The following is a 16,170-nucleotide window of genomic DNA, read 5'->3' as shown; positions in this document are numbered from 1 at the left end:
ACTGCCCCCCGAGATCCTCTGCCCCTTATCCAACCCCTCCGCCCCGGCCCAGCACCCTTAACATGCCACTCAGAGCAGCGTGTTGGAGCCTGACACGCTGATCTGCCGGAGCGTGCAGCCCCGCGCCCCAGAGCGCTGCTTTATCGTGTTTTATCTGAATTTGTGTTATATCGGGTCGTGTTATGTCAGGGTAGAGGTGTATTGATGTAAAGATTTGTCTACACTTTTTTTTATATTGACAGTGGGGGAGCAAATACAAAGACCTATCTCTTATATTGAATTTAATAATGTCTTGTTCAGCAACAGTTCTCTTAGCATCTATGTGCATTATAAAGAAAGCTCAGACATGAAATATTACATGCAGAATTGCACTTGGGTAGAAATGCTGCTAGATTTTACTGTCCCATGCATTCAGTGTAATGCTGCTTGTTAAAATAGTACTTACGTAAGAGGCAGATGTGGAGGGTGGGAAGAGGGAACCAATGAAGCATGGAATATATGGAATTAACTTATTTCCTTTAGGTCTTAAGCAAGCAGGTCACACATTGCAGCATGACCTGTTCTTTGATACCTTGAAGATCCAGTGTGGCTGTGCAGTCAAGGAGGTCTTTGACAGGGCAAGTCAGCGGCAGATAAACTTTCGGATTTATAGTGATGGCACAGTAAGTCACAGAACCTTTCACAAAATCTTACAGCATGGTTTTTGTGCATTGAGAGTTTTCGGTCATTAAGTAGTATGATGGCTATGAAGAACGGAAAAAGCTTTTTTAAAGAAGTTGTCTTTCTAACCAGGTCAGATATGTTACTCCACAATTTTTTCCATAAAATACTTTAAAATGGTGTATAAAAACATGGAATTGCTTGGCAGCATACTGAATATTAATTAATTTTTCCAAAATTCCTGGGTCTTTTGCTTCATGTCTTTCTAATACTGTTTTTTTTCCCCCACCAGTGGTGGGAACTTGCTATACTTATTGAGGACTTCGTGGAGAGACTCTTAAAACCTATCACTCACATGATGTGGGTACTATATAAATAAGTTCCAAACTCCCAGCTATTTTTGTTGTAGCTATATTTAAAGATAATTATAAACAGAAGTTGATTGCAAATCATTCAACATGCTCAGTAGGAACACCAAGCCTAATGAAGCCATGTCCCCTTTGTGACGTATAAAATGTAACTGCATAGCCATAATAGAATTAAATATGTAATCCAATTATTTTTTTAATTCAGGATAGCAGTCTCAAGCCCTGAAACCGTAAAGTGAACCTGGGATGGTTTAGGAAGAAAAAGGAGAATAAAATAAGCAAGAAATAATACAAATATAACTTAATTATATTGTAGTTTTAGGAACTGAAGTGATTTGTAAATGAAATATTAATGGTTCAGGTACTTAAAATGGAATGAAGATCGTATATTGTGATGTGCAAAAACACAATATATGTAATGTAATTCCTGGTTTTGGGAACTATGAGTAACTGCTGCTACTTTTTTCCCCTCCATAGATTGGAGTGTCACTTGATGAAACTGTAACTGAGAGAGACCTGGATGACTTGTTGTGGATTTTTGGGTGTGAATCTTCATCTGTAAGTACAATATAGATAATTTAGAAATATTTAGAAGTGTTACTGAACTTCAAAGAGCTACAAAAATGTATTAAACTATATTCAGGTCAAGAATATTAATAAAAAAACCTAGTCACTCAATTGGTTTGACTTCCTCATTCCTCCTGTGAACTCTGCTACTTTGGCTTAGATAGTGAGCTCTCTGGGGCAGGGACTGTTTGTATTTTGTATGTTGTACAGGATTGAACACATTGTCAGTGCACAATACAATGGTAATTTCAGATTTCTCTTTACTGAAGAGATCAGGATGAGCGTTACCGGGTAATGCCATGCTCTGGGAGTATGCCGCTTAATCCACTTGTTTAACTTGAACATCCTGTGTTTCGGGGCACTAATTATTTTTGGGATTGAAACCTCAGGTTTGGCAGTAATCCCTCAGTGGCCTGCAGGAAGTATGTCACACTGACTCCACCCACAGTACTTGGTAATTAGCAATAGTGCTCCTCTAGTGTGAATTAGTGAGGCTTCTGTAAATTTTTTATTTTGTATAATGCCAGAAGTGTTATGGATGCTTTACAAGAATGTACGTTGATAAAAGTACGTGCTTCAAAGAACCTGTCAATATTGGTAATAAGATGGCAGTGTATTTCAGCTGACTCTGATAACTGCATAACTTCTTGAGAGAAGAAATTTAATTCTTTTTCTGTGAAGATGTCTTATTTAATCACTTAATATTTCTCTACTTGTCAAAGGAATTGGTTGCTGAGAGTATGGGAGAAGAAACCAGGGGCATTCTGAGTACGGCATTTAAGAGGACTTCCAAATTCTTGACACATCAAGTATTCAACAGGTTTGTGAAGTTTATTCCCACTGCAGATTTTCAGTTTGTATAGAGATTTGGCACATTTCCTGCCCCTGCCCCTTCCCTCTTTTGTACTCTGAGAAGGTTGTACTGAAGATTGTCACCTTATAGCAGGGGTGGGAAAACTTTTTGTCCAGAGCGCCACATCGGGGAATAGAAATTGTATGGTGGGCCATGAATGCTCACAAAATTGGGGAGGGGGTGCAGGCTCTGGAGTGGGGCTGGGGATGAGGAGTTTGGGGTGTAGGAGGGTGCTCTGGGCTGGGGTTCAGAGGGTTGGAGGGGGATCAGGGGTGCAGACTCTGGGGTGGGGCTGGGGATGAGAGGTTTCGGGTGCAGGAGGGTACTCCGGCCTGGGATCGAGGGGTTTGGAGAACAGGAGGGGGATCAGGGCTGGGGCAGGGGGTTGGGGCGTGGGGAGAGGCTCAGGGCGTGCAGGCTCTGAGCAGCGCTTATCTCAAGTGGCTCCTGGAAGCAGCGGCATGTCCCTTCTCCGGCTCCTATGCAGAAGTGTGGCCAGGCAGCACTGCATGCTGCCCCGTCCGCAGACACCACCCCAGCAACTCCCATTGGGGTGGATAGGAGCCAGAGTGGGGCCATGCTGCGGCTTCCGGGAGTGGCGCGGTATGGCCCCTGACCCTGCACCCTGGCTGGAGCGCCAGAGTGGCCCCCGACCCTGTGCCCTGGCTGGAGCGTGGCCGATTCACGTGGTGCGGCCCCCACACCGTGGCCGGAGCAGGGCCAAGCTGCATGGTGCGGCTCATGGGCCAGCTTAAAATGGCTCGTGGGCCGGGTCGTAGTTTGCCCACCCCTGCCTTATAGCATCCATTTACGTATATTCCAGTGTTCATCCTGAGATAGCACTTCAATACTAAATGTCTATTTTTTGGAGGAAGATACAAGTGACTAAATTTTATTTTTTTTTTGGAAGCATTGTTCAAACCCTTCTTGCTCTGGTCTGAACCAAGCTAAACAATATATTTTTGTCCTTTTGTGGACAAAATGCATGTGTTCGTACCAGCTTGGTTTCCATAGATGTTTGTGTCCATCTTGTGTTTGTCTACCAAACAAGCACACTTCTTATTTTCATATTTAATTACTCCTGGGGGAATTCTGCACCACTGCGCAATGCAGAATTTTGCAGAAATTAATGTGGTACAGACAGAATTTCCTTTTTTCCCCCACAGAAATGGGCTGAAGTGCTGCTGGCTGCCACTAGGGGCTCCTGTACCTGGCAGAGCCCAGCTCACAAATAGAAGACAAGGCTGGGGGAGGGGGAGGGAACTGGAGGGTTCACAGCACCCCCTGAAGGAAGGAGGTGGCAGCATGCAAGCCCGGGACCCAGCATCAGGTTGTTTCTCCCTCTGGATCCCTGGGCTCTAGGAGGGTAGGGTATGTGAGTGTCTGGGCTGGGGGGTCCTTGCAGCTGGCCTCTGGGGGAGAGGCGGTCTGAGTGGCTAGGCTTGGGAGCGGGGGTGGGGGAGAAGAGGGGTCTGAGTGTCTGACCCCCTGGCTGTGCTCTGCAGGGGAGGGGGCAGAGAAGCAGGAACTGGGTTGTCATAGGGATTTCTTTAACTCTCTACTCCTGGGGGAATTTTTGTGTGTGTCTGTGTTGTTACGGACATACTTGCTGACCGGTATTTTGAAATAAATTACCAAAATAATTCAAACTGGCATGATTATATCTTGGTGTTCTGACAAATAGCATTTGCAGAATTTTGCAAAATTTTAAAATATTGTGTGCAGAATTTTTTAATTTTTTGGTGCAGAATTCCCCCAGGAGTAATATTTGAAGACTTAGTCTTGTCAGAAGATTTGAACAATTTCATTCATGGTGATGGTATATTTCTAATGGCAGTAAGAGAGATGTACTAAATTCTTTTAATCAGAACTAAATATTCTGGTCTGACTGGCTAGCCAGGAAATACTGGTGTATTTTATTAGCTACTTGTCTGCATATCTTATTTATGAAAGACTAAAATTAAATACAAAAAGAAAATGGCTGTTATCCATTGTGCAGTCTTTGTCAGCTCCTGTAGTGGAGCACTTCTGTATGGGTTAAACTGCTTGCCCTAACACTACATTTTGTTTCCCTCCAGCTATCACTCTGAAACGAATATTGTCCGGTATATGAAAAGATTAGAAAACAAAGATATTTCCCTTGTTCACAGCATGATTCCTTTGGTAGGTATTTCCTTAAAAAATAAATAAAATCAGGTGATTAGTCTCTCTTTGAAGGAATAGTGACTGAATACATTCTTATTATTTTTCAGGGATCCTGCACAATGAAGCTTAATAGTTCATCTGAACTTGCAGTAAGTTCATCTGACAGAATTATTCCTTGTTTGAGACCAGCCCAGAGTAAACTGTCTAATCAGCCAAACAGACACAGTCCCTATTATTAAGTATCAGAGGGGTAGCCATGTTAGTCTGTATCCACAAAAACAACGAGGAGTCCGGTGGCACCTTAAAGACTAACAGAGTTATTTCGCATTCTTCAGATGCATGAAGAAGTGGGTTTTTTACCCACAAAAGCTTATGCCCAAATAAATGTGTTAGTCCCTATTATTGTACATGTAAACACTGAATTTTATTGTCTTAAACATCCTAAACTTCAATGTTTTTGGGTGGGATTTTCAATTGGAGCAGAGTTGAGCTAACACTGAGGGATTTTTTAAAAATTCCATTCCAAGTAATTTTGTTGGGGTGGGGAGAAGGTAAAGATGACAACTTATGTCTTGTTTAAATTGAACATATTTCTACCTGCTTACTGATTTATGTTTGGGAATTTCAAAGATGCTTAAGAGTTAAGTATCCAGCTCCTATTGAATTTCCATAGCATTTGGGCACCTAACACTTCTTAAGGCCTCTTGAAAATCCTACCCTAAAATGTTATGAATATGGTGTTAATAACATGGGTGGAATTAAAGAATTGGATTTTTTTTAGCTCTCTGAGGAAGGGTCTGTCTGTACTGTTTGTATAGTGCCCAGCACAATGGATCTTGGTCCTGATTGGGGTCTTTAGACACGACTGTAATGAAAGCACTCAATAATAATAATAAATAAAAATAATCCAAATCTCCTATTTGTTACCTAGTCACCATATGACAGGATAGTCTCCTTTCAGTTCAATTTCTGAAACCAGTCAATGAAACCAGCCAGAAACTCCTGCTGGTAGGAGTAGCTGCAGCCAAAGCAGGGCACTTCAGGCATTCAGAGAACTTTCTCTAGTTTTGACTGGACTTTCTCCGCCTTGCACTGATTAGCTGTTTGTTCCAACCCTCTTCCTTCCCCTCCCTCAGTCTCTTTACCTTGGCTGCACTCCACATCTTCTCCTCTTACCCTCTTCTCCCTGCTCTGCCCCCATCCCTTCTCCTTCCATTTAGCTTATCCCCTCCTAATTAACCCTCCCCGCCCCCCAGTAAATTGTGAAACTAACATGACATTTGTTTCTGTTGCATAGCTCACTCTATTATATTCCTTTTCCCCACGCTGTTTGTTTGGATTATAAATTCTTTGGGGTGAAGACTGTCGGCTACTTGTTTGTACAGTGCCTGGCATAATGGAGCCCCATACAGTGCTTGCCTATGACGTTCTGGGAGTAAAACACTATATCAGCACCACTTAATTTGGGCCTCTAAACTCTGATTAACAGCAGAAAGTCATTACTCAGAGACTTAAGTATCTCTGGTCTTCTCCCTCACCATTAACCCTTTTTACACCAAACACATTGTTTACAAACTCAATCTCTTGTTATAGCTCAGTATTTTTCTTTTTTTTCTCCCCACCTTTAGCCTATCACATGGAAAGAATTTGCTAATATCCATCCCTTTGTGCCTCTAGACCAGGCTCAAGGGTACCAGCAACTTTTCAGGGAGCTCGAGAGGGATCTGTGTGAGATCACAGGCTATGACAAAATCTCCTTCCAACCAAACAGGTAGGGGCTCTTCACTCGACATCCACTCCCTGACGTGGCTTAACAAAAAATTAATCTCTGCTTCTAGAAAATGGTTTGCTGTCAAAGGATTGGAGGCAAGGGTGCTCCCAGACATCTTTGACATGGTACACACCATCCATCCCTGTGGAGGCATCTCTGCTTCAGCCGCTGGCCCTAGCACCTCTCCTGCGGAGTCTGTGCCATACTCCGCCCCCGTCTTTCAGCTGGTCCCACCCAGGCACTGTCACTCTGAATTCCTAAGAGGGTGGAAAAGCTGCTGGAAATGGGGTGAGGTCTCCTGAAGAGAGCCCTAGTGAAGGATCCGGCCCTATGGCAGCATCAAGGAGAAGCACTATCCACTCAGGTCTGGCCCCACTGGACCTCCATCATGACAGGGGCTGTGGGGACAACCTGAGCAGTGCTGCAGCCCCCATGTACCAGTTCATTATATCACTCACTCAGTTTTGTACCCCCTCCACCCCATCATGATGGAAGGCCAAACCTGAGTGGGCAGGGGAATTGCCAGGGCTGCTGCTCCTCACCACTGCCAATGATATGTACTGTGAGTGTGGCTGTGGGCATCCCTGATTGGAGGGGATCTAAAGGTTAGCTTCTTCTGCAGCTGTACTGCCTGAATGCAAGACTGGGGCATTGAGGCTTGATTGTGGTAATAATGTTAGAGAATCTTAATCTGGCAATGTTTTCTTCTAAAAGTTTGAGGGTCAGGATGAGTGACAGACCAATCTTGTCCTTCCCTCACCCCTTTCAAGTTCACTTTGATGTTTGGAGTCTCTTCTTTGTTTTTAATGCTCTTCTCCATTTTCAAGGTAGAGCTTGTCATATGGATGAGGCAGCCTTTGGCTAGACAAGTGCTGCTTCAAACAGAGAAATCTGTGGGGTGCTGGTGGTGCTTGGGAGAGACTCTATCATACAGGGCTAAACGAATCTCACCATCCCCTTTTCAAGCGGGCAAGGGTGGTTTGCCAAATCTCATCTTTGAGGGGTTGGTGAGCCATTTAATCTGCCCTGCTGGCAATAACTAGAGGTGAGCACAGGGGTGATTGTGTTGCTTTGGTGGAATGAGAGCAGGGGAGCACAGTGACATGTGTGTACTGGCCAGCTGATCGCTCCAGGTGTACTATCCTACCCCTTTCCTGAACCTCTTTGGATTTCTTTGGGGCCTACTTGGAGTGCTTTATTCTGTTTTCCCTCAGCCCCATGATCACTGTTGCTCTTTGAATCAGCCATGTTCTCAAGCAAATACTGCCTCCATGCTGCTATCATTCCAGATAGCATTAGCAGGAGGAAGGCTCTTTCTAGAATCAGTAAAGTATACATAGAGAGAGAGACTTAAATTGGGGCCCCCAAATGATCTAAAATAAACAAAGACAAAGGTTGACTTGCCACTCAAACTGGCCCTCTCCTCTTAAAGGTAAGTAAATGTCAGACACACCCGAATACTTTGTTCATTGAAATTAAGGTGTAACATCAGGCATACACGCTATGGTGAATTCTTTCTCAGTGTTTAGAAGATACATGAACATTTCTTTTCACTTCACAGGTGATCTTGATGAGCATTTGGTCCCCCATTCCAAATGCCACACAATGGCCTATAACCATCCCTTCTGAGAAGCTAGTTGGATGTGATTCTTCCCTCAGTTGGGTGGAGGCATTGATTGAGTAATATGAAGTGTTTTAATTCCTTACAACCTACCTGAGCTGAGCACTGAAGTATAACATCCCTTAATTTCTGTCCACTGACAAAATCACTCTGGGCTGATTTTACTGTCTAATAGTGCAACAAGCTGCCATGCAGGGCATAGGGCAGAGCCCACAGCCACGGGTTTGGGCTTTTGGGAACTAGGTATGTTGAGGAAGTTCTGAAAAGCACATCAGCAAAGCTCTTGGAATAGTGCTATTTTGAATAGTGTTGGAGAAGCCAGCAGCTACATAACTTAAATTCTTGTTGAAAATGCTCTTCATTAATATGCAAGGTTGTATGAGGCTAGAGAATCTCTAGGGTTTTACTGTAGTAGTCAGTGAGTACTGTTATGATCCTATGTAGTGGAACTATAATCACTCATTTCATGCCAAATATACTGAAATGATGTCTTCTGCCTCTTTAAATGACTGTAAAGGTATTCCAGTTGTTGGATGTCTGTTATGTTGTAATGCTTTATCCAGGCCTTCTATTCTTGATGGAACAGCATCTCTCTACTAGCTGTATTTTATTTTATTTTATTTATTTATTTATTTATTTTGCTAGTTAAATTAATATTATGTGGTTAGAAATGGGGGATCTATTCAATACCTACAACGTTGTTGCAGTCCTAGTTCTGATAGAATATAAGCTAGTGACGTCACTATAATATGTTTTACCCAGTACGCCTGATAAAGTGTGTGCACTTGTCTTGTATCTCCTATGCATGTGCAGCTTAAAACATAGATTGTATTTGTTCTTTATAAACTACTTAAACTTGCTCACCCACCAAGAATGGCTTGAGCAAGAATGGTTTAAATGTGACATACAGTACTACATGGACATTTATAATGGACTTTGTGTTCTTGCAGTGGGGCCCAGGGTGAATATGCTGGATTGACTACAATCAAGGCTTACTTAAATGCAAAAGGAGAACGTCAGAGAAATGTAAGTGTGAAAATGTATCTGAGACATGACTTTGTGGAGCAAATGGTTTGGAGAATATGTTCTCGAGGAAGAATGGTCCAGTGGTTAGGTTGGTAGCCTGAGATTTGGGAAACCTAGAGTGCCAAAGACTTCATATGTGACCCTGGCCAAGTCACTTAGGCTGTGCCTTAGTTCCCTATATAGAACAAAGGGTAACGGCACTTCTCTACCTCGCAGTGTTGTGGTGACAGTCCCTCAATTATTTGATGTATTGATCAAATACTACGAGAATAGAAGCCATATAAGTACCAAAGGTAAGGTCAGGTTTGACCAGGGCCGTAACTAGGGCGGGGCGAGTGGGGCAGCTGCCCACAGCCCCGAGCCGCCCTGGCTGCAATAATGGGGGCACCATAAGCGGTGCATGAGTCTTCCGTTTTTAGAGAGGCTTACATGCGAGCGCTGAAAGCTCCCTAGAAATGGGAGGAGCCAGACCGTGGCCCTGCTCCCATTCTTCCTCTCCCCACAGGCCGACCCCTCTCCGCCGCAGAGGCAGTGGGCCGGCACACCTCCAAAGGGAGGTGATCTATGCTGTATCCATAGCATTTGCTCTCCTGCATGGCCAGCCTTTTTTGGGGAGGCTTAGGCTCCCCAAACCTCTTATATAGGCCACCCAAGGGCGGAGCACAGGATTGGGTCCAGCAGCATCAGGTTCTCCCCTTGCGGGATCAGGCACAGCAGCATCCTGCCAGAGCCCAGGGCCCCACCTCCCCACAGGATCACTGCCCTGTGACCCTAGCCGGAGCAGGCTCTCCTTGGTGCGAGGAATGCAGCGACAGGCCTCTAAGTGCCCTGGCTGGTGGAAAGGGCAGAAGGAGGAAGGGCTGCACACTACACACAGCAGCGTAGTGGAGGCAGGAGCTCGGCTGCACCAAGTGCCTGGAGGGGGTTCATGGGGCCAATACCACAAGGGAGTGCAGGGGTTAGGGGGGAAGAAGGGTGCGGGAGGGGACTGCAGGAGTTAGGGGGAAGGGGAGGGCAGGTGTTGGGCTGAAGGGGGGTCCGGGAGGGGACTGCAGGAGTTAGGGGAGAAAGGAGGTGCAGGAGGGGAGGGCAGGTGTTGGGGTGAAGGGGGGTACGGGAGGCCAGGGTCAGGGGTGAAGGGGGGCACAGGACGGGAGTGGATTAATACCTGTATGTCCTCAATCTGAAACTTCCAGATTCCTGGAACACAACTTGTTAGCCTTACTGTCTTAACACTACTGAAATTGAGCATTCTAAAGCTTGATAATATAACATAAATGTAATCTACCCCCAAAACGAATTCCTTCCTGTCAACAGACACCCTTAAATTGATATAATAATGTTTCTTTCATAGAGCGAAAAATCCGTACTTCTTAAAGAAAATACCTTTTGCTTTAAATAGTGGGCAATTATTTATCTGTAAAATAAATCCTAATAATAAGCAAGTTACAATGGTACCTCAGATCTCCTAAGGTGCACATGGAAGAACATGAAAAAACAGCTTAACCAACGTAGCAGGCCTCTAGAAGAACATTTTCTCATTGTATTTAACCATTATGCTACCGACTAGAACAGGCAGTAAAGGGTAGCATCATTCTCTGAACAGACTGAAAAAAAAAATTGTAACGTCTGGTTCATTTTGGAGGGAATGTCATGTCTGTCTATAGCGTCAGGTATGAACTTCATTGGGTAGTATAGATTTTTCAGTAGACAAAAGACAGGATGGTGGTAATGAAGTCCACATCTGAGAGGGTTGCAACTGCCTGACCAGATGTAGATGAGGGCAGAAAAAGCTGTCCTGCTCATTCCTAAGGTATCTGTGGTTCTCAGCCTTTTCCATACTGTGACCCCATCTTAAAATAGAACATTTTTGGGGACTTCCCTCGTATCAAGCCATAACAAAAGCGGCAGGTGGACTTTGAACTTGGTCTTAATCCACAGGCTGAGAAGCTGTATACCGGGGTAGGCAACCTATGGCACGTGTGCCAAAGGCGGCAGGCGAGCTGATTTTCAGTGGCACTCACGCTGCCTGGGTCCTGGCCACCGGTCCGGGGGTCTCTGTATTTTAATTTAATTTTTTTAAATGAAGCTTCTTAAACATTTTAAAAACCTTATTTACTTTACATACAACAATAGTTTAGTTATATATTATAAACTTATAGAAAGAGACCTTCCAAAAACGCTAAACTGTATTACTGGCACGCGAAACCTTAAATTAGAGTGAATAAATGAAGACTCGGCACACCACTTCTGAAAGGTTGCCGACCCCTGCTGTATACTATGACTTCTAAGAGCAGCTGGAAGTCTAACAAGACACTTTCCTACCCCCACCATTGTGAATTTGACTGATAGTAGATGTGCCCTCAGTCCTTGCTTTACCCTGTGGCAGTTTCCCCATCCTAACCAATCACCTCAGAAACCCCCAAATGGAGCCTCAGCCAGCTCACTCTCCTCTAGGCCTCAATTGCTACCATGCACTGATATGGTAATCATACAGACTGAGTGAGATGACATGGAGAGAACAGTATAATCATATTTGAAAACATTTCAACTCATGCCTAACTAGCCCAACCTCCAACAGGAGGGGTGGTAAGGTGGAATCCCATGCTAGAGAGCCCACAGAGCCAACGGCTACCCTCTGGGATCTTCCTAGATAAAACAATGAAATCACCACAGAGCAATAGTCAGTCATCTATTGTTCAGGCTTGCAAGTGAGTGAACTGTGCCTCATGACCAGTGGTACTGAAGGCAGCTGATAAATCTAATATCAGCATGGATAGATCTAATATCACCATGGATACTGAAGGCAGCTGATAAATCTAATATCAGCATGGATAGATCTAATATCAGCATGTCCCCAGAGGAGACAATCATGTACTGCAGTTTCAGGTTTTATTTACAAGAGAACTTACTCAACAGGAGCTGAAGTTAAAATGAAATGTGAGTTTTAAGATTGCTATCTTGCTGTTATCCGTTGCTTTTTTTCTGCTCTCCTTTCTTTTCTTCTGGCCTGCTTTCTATTAGAGAATATACCCAAGCCAGTTCTCTGTATCTCTGACTTCCACTGTGCTCATAAGTATCCAGGAAGGATGATAATTGTGCAGACAGCCTTTTGAAGGAGCTTCCTTTCTAAAGTTATTCGGATCAGCAGGTGCCAAGTATTAGTGAAATCAAAATAATTTTGCAATAAGATGACTCTGGTAGTACATTACATTGTGGAATATACTAATGTTTTTTCACTTGGTATAGCTCAGTCTATGATGCAGTTCATAGTGTGATAGCTTTAATGCAGAATTGCTGTTTTGGGGCAGTGATAACTTGACAGCAAAAATTGTCTTTGGTCTTGGTTGGACAGAATATTCACCTACTTCTTTTCTTTCTTAGGATTTCCATGAGTTTAAGTCAGACCATTGTAAAGTAATGTTAATGTTCTTGTTACTTGATAATGGATCCCTCAGTGAGGGATAAAATTTTTTTTCTTTCTGTGTCTGGAAAGCAGCTAGGTACAATCTGTGTGGAGTTCAATATTCAAAGATAGCCCGTGGCAGGTTTTCAAGGGTAGAACAGAGTTCAAGAGGAGAAGAGACAGGTTGTCAGGGTCAGCTCCCTGGCCGCAGGATGCCTACTACATGTTCTTACAAACTTTAGGAGGATGAGGAAGGAAGAGTTTGTTAAGATTAGAAAACTTTGTCAATTGAAATTAACACTTGGGCTTCTTTGAAACTTGTTACGCAGCAGTGTCAGTCTCACATTTTCTTTTTTTATATAAAGGTACTTCAATGCTTACATTTCTCCAGCGAGCCTAAGATAGGCATTTCACTTAAACGTACACACAAGTTTTGTTCTTTCTACATAATCTGGTGTGCTTGGTCTCTTTCCCAGTTTCTGTAAAAGCTGGCGCTGTATCTTGTTATCTACGGCTGTCCTGAAGTTCAAATGTGATGTGCACAGGCATGGGGTATCTGGCTTTTTGCAGTGGCTGAATATGAAAGCAAATGAACCCTGACCAAAAGCTCTCTTCAGACTAAGCCTCCTTTTGATTTGGTGCCCCCTTGTGGGGAAAGTATTGTGAGAGGTGCAAGCAGCCATCCATCTAGTCATTTACACTTTACACCAAGTGGTTGTAAAACACTACCTGGCCAAAACGTAACATTCTGTACCCACTCTGTAATTATGCAGCACAATTGCAAATGACTATATAAGGTGCAATCCAGTGGAGAATTGGCCCCCTTACATTCTTTTCAGTACACCTGTGGAGATGTTAAATGTAACATTTTATATGTCGCTGCAAACAGGGCAGTTATCTTGGTGCCATAGTAGATTCTATTTTTATTAAGTTTTTCTGATTTCACTTTTAAAAATTGGATATTTTTATGAACATTTGTTTTGTAATTATATGGTGTAAAAGCAGAAATCTTAAATATTGCAGCACTTCATTTAATTTGAAAGCATGTTACTTGTTGACTGTAAGGCACTTCATTATAAGCTACTTCAACTCAATTTAAATTAAGTAGCTTTATTTACATACTCATTTTAATTATAAACTTAAAATGTTTAATCCAGAGTTGAGGTTTACAAGAGAGGCATCACTGTGTATAAAAGAAGACTTGGTTTCATGATTTGCAGAGAATACTAACACAGCATCAGTGGATGTTGGTTGAGGTGGGCAAACTACGACCTGTGGGCCGGAGCTATTTTAAGCTGGCCTGCGAGCTCCCACTGAGGAGCAGGGTCTGGGGCTTGCCCCACTCCGGCTGGGGAGCAGGGTCAGGGTGCGTACCACGTGGCTCCCGGAAGCCGCAGCATGGCCCCGCTCCAGTGTGCCAGCCAGGATGCAGGGTTGGGGGCTGCACCACGGGGCTCCCAGAAACCATGGCATGGCCCCGCTCCGGCTCCTACTTGCTCCAATGGAAGCTGTAGCGGTGGTGCAGGGCAGCGTGCAGAGCTGCCTGATCGCGCCTCCATGTAGGAGCCGGAGAAGGGACATGCCGCTGCTTCCAGGAGCTGTTTGAGGTACCTGCACCCCTGAGCTTCTCCCCATGCTCCAACCTCCTACCCAGCCCTGATCCCCCTCTCGCTCTCCAAATCCCTCGATCCCAGCCCAGAGCACCCTCCTGTACCCCAAAGCTCTCATCTCCAGCACTACCCCAGAGCCTGCACCCCCAGACAGAGCCTGCACCCCTTCCCGTACCCCTGCCCCAACCCTGATTCTCCCTCCCACCCTCTGAACCCCTTGGTCCCATCCCAGAGCATCCTCCTACACCCCAAACTCCTCAGCCCCACCCCAGAGCCTGCACCCCCCCAGCCAGAGCCCTTCCCCCCACCCCGCATTCCATTCCTCCACCCTAGCCCAAAGCCCCCTCCCACACCCTGCACTCCTCATTTCTGGCCCCATCCCAGAGCCCACACCCCCAACCAGAGCCCTCACCCCCTCCCACACCCCAACCCCAATTTTGTGAGCATTCATGGCCTGCCATACAATTTCTATTCCCAGATGTGGCCCTCAGGCCAAAATGTTCGCCTACCCCTGATGTTGGTAATGAATTTGAAAAATGTTTTTGTCTAATTCTTCTACAAAGTGGTGGAGTTTTACTAAAACTCCACCAACAAATTTGTCAACTAAATTCATAAATGTGTAAAAGCAGCTGAGTTTTACTATGCTCATGTACATTCAATAACAAGAGATGAAAACACTTTCAGTGTAGGTAGTTTAATCTTCAAATTATTCCTAGCTTGCATTTTTTTTAATTGAGTTTTATTGTCAGTATGAGCAGTTTTCCAAAGATTTCTCTGTTACATTCAGATACCATGATTCTTTAGAAGCTCTATCTTGCATCCAGAGATCAAATGTAGAAGTGACTAGGAAGCGAGAGTTGGGAGGTACAGTGGATAGCTTTTCAATCTTCAGACGAAACTGAAATTAGGATATGTTCACTCCAGGTTTTGTGTGTGTGTGTGTGTATAGATATTTGACTATCTCAAAATTAGTGTGTAATAAATCATTCCTTCTGAGATGAAATACAAACCACATGCAAGTAGAAACTTATAATGGAAGTGTTCTTCAAAAGTGGCCCTCAAGTGTGAGGAATACTCAGTAAATGAACAGTTAATATGGAAATGGGTTTTGGATGCTACAATTTTATGTAAACATTTTGTTGTATGAAAATTGTGTTTGAATTATTGTAATACAGGTAGTACTTCTGTTTGTACCTTTTCTGGAGGTCTGATAATGAAATGCACCTTTTGATGGGTTTTACTGCATTGGGATTTCATGGTTGGTCAGTGTAATTAGAACTTACATTTCTCCCCACTCAGGTTTGTCTTATTCCTAAATCTGCTCATGGTACCAACCCAGCAAGTGCCCAGATGGCAGGCATGAAGATTCAGCCAGTGGAGGTGGATAAAAATGGAAACATTGATATTGCCCATCTAAAGGCAATGGTGAGTGTTACATCTGCTGTTTATTTTGGGGGGGTGGGAACTTTCCTCTTTCCCTCTGGGTAATGGATTGTTAGCAGCTGTATCAGATTTTCTGTTATGAAGGAAAATGGTGCAAATAAATAATGGATACCTGCTTTAAAAGAAGAATAAATCATTCTTCCTTTTCTTGCTATCTGAGAAACAAGCCATTAAACTTGCAAGCCCTCTTTAAATTTGGGGATCCTTTGTGTAGAAATGGTTGAAAGAGTGTACATTGTAGCTTCTTTCATGGCAGAGTTGTTGGCCCCCCCCCCCCCCCCCCCCCCGTTCAGTATCTGAAGTGAATGAAGCATATTCATGTGATTCTCAAACATTTGTAGCTGCACTTTAACCTTCATCTACTGAAGAGCAGTTCCACAGCTGGGTAAGATGTTGCTAGGCAACTGCCTCTGCATCTCTGAATAGATTGGCTGCAGATGAAGCTCAAGTAGCAGAATATATTTAAAATATATTTTGGAGCTGTTAGGTATTAAAATTATCATTGCCATTGAAAGGAAAAAAAAGACTGACAGCCAATTTCCTAGAAAATGTGAAAGACCAATTTTGTTAACCAATGAATGCAGCTTGTTTAAAATCTCTCAAATGTGATTAAACTTACGTTTCTCATTCAATTGTGCACGTGTACGTTCCACTGTAGATGTGCGCATGCCCAATGCATTCGAGGTAGAGATTTTTGCCA

At 43.8% G+C, this 16,170-nt stretch overlaps 1 protein-coding gene across 1 annotated transcript in view; it reads left to right on the top strand.

Moving 5' to 3' along the window:
* Positions 1-16,170, top strand: part of GLDC (glycine decarboxylase) — a 73,403-nt gene that overhangs the window by 41,575 nt on the left and 15,658 nt on the right. Inside the window, exons 10-17 of the mRNA XM_037903067.2 lie at positions 523-662; positions 1,506-1,586; positions 2,318-2,415; positions 4,527-4,611; positions 4,701-4,742; positions 6,222-6,364; positions 8,936-9,011; positions 15,327-15,452. Coding sequence (XP_037758995.1) covers positions 523-662; positions 1,506-1,586; positions 2,318-2,415; positions 4,527-4,611; positions 4,701-4,742; positions 6,222-6,364; positions 8,936-9,011; positions 15,327-15,452 — 791 coding nt within the window. The remainder of the gene's footprint in view (positions 1-522; positions 663-1,505; positions 1,587-2,317; positions 2,416-4,526; positions 4,612-4,700; positions 4,743-6,221; positions 6,365-8,935; positions 9,012-15,326; positions 15,453-16,170) is intronic.

This window comes from Chelonia mydas, chromosome 5 (genome assembly GCF_015237465.2).
Source record: "Chelonia mydas isolate rCheMyd1 chromosome 5, rCheMyd1.pri.v2, whole genome shotgun sequence".
Lineage (NCBI taxonomy): Eukaryota > Metazoa > Chordata > Testudines > Cheloniidae > Chelonia > Chelonia mydas.
This window is presented reverse-complemented; position numbering and strand designations above follow the sequence as displayed.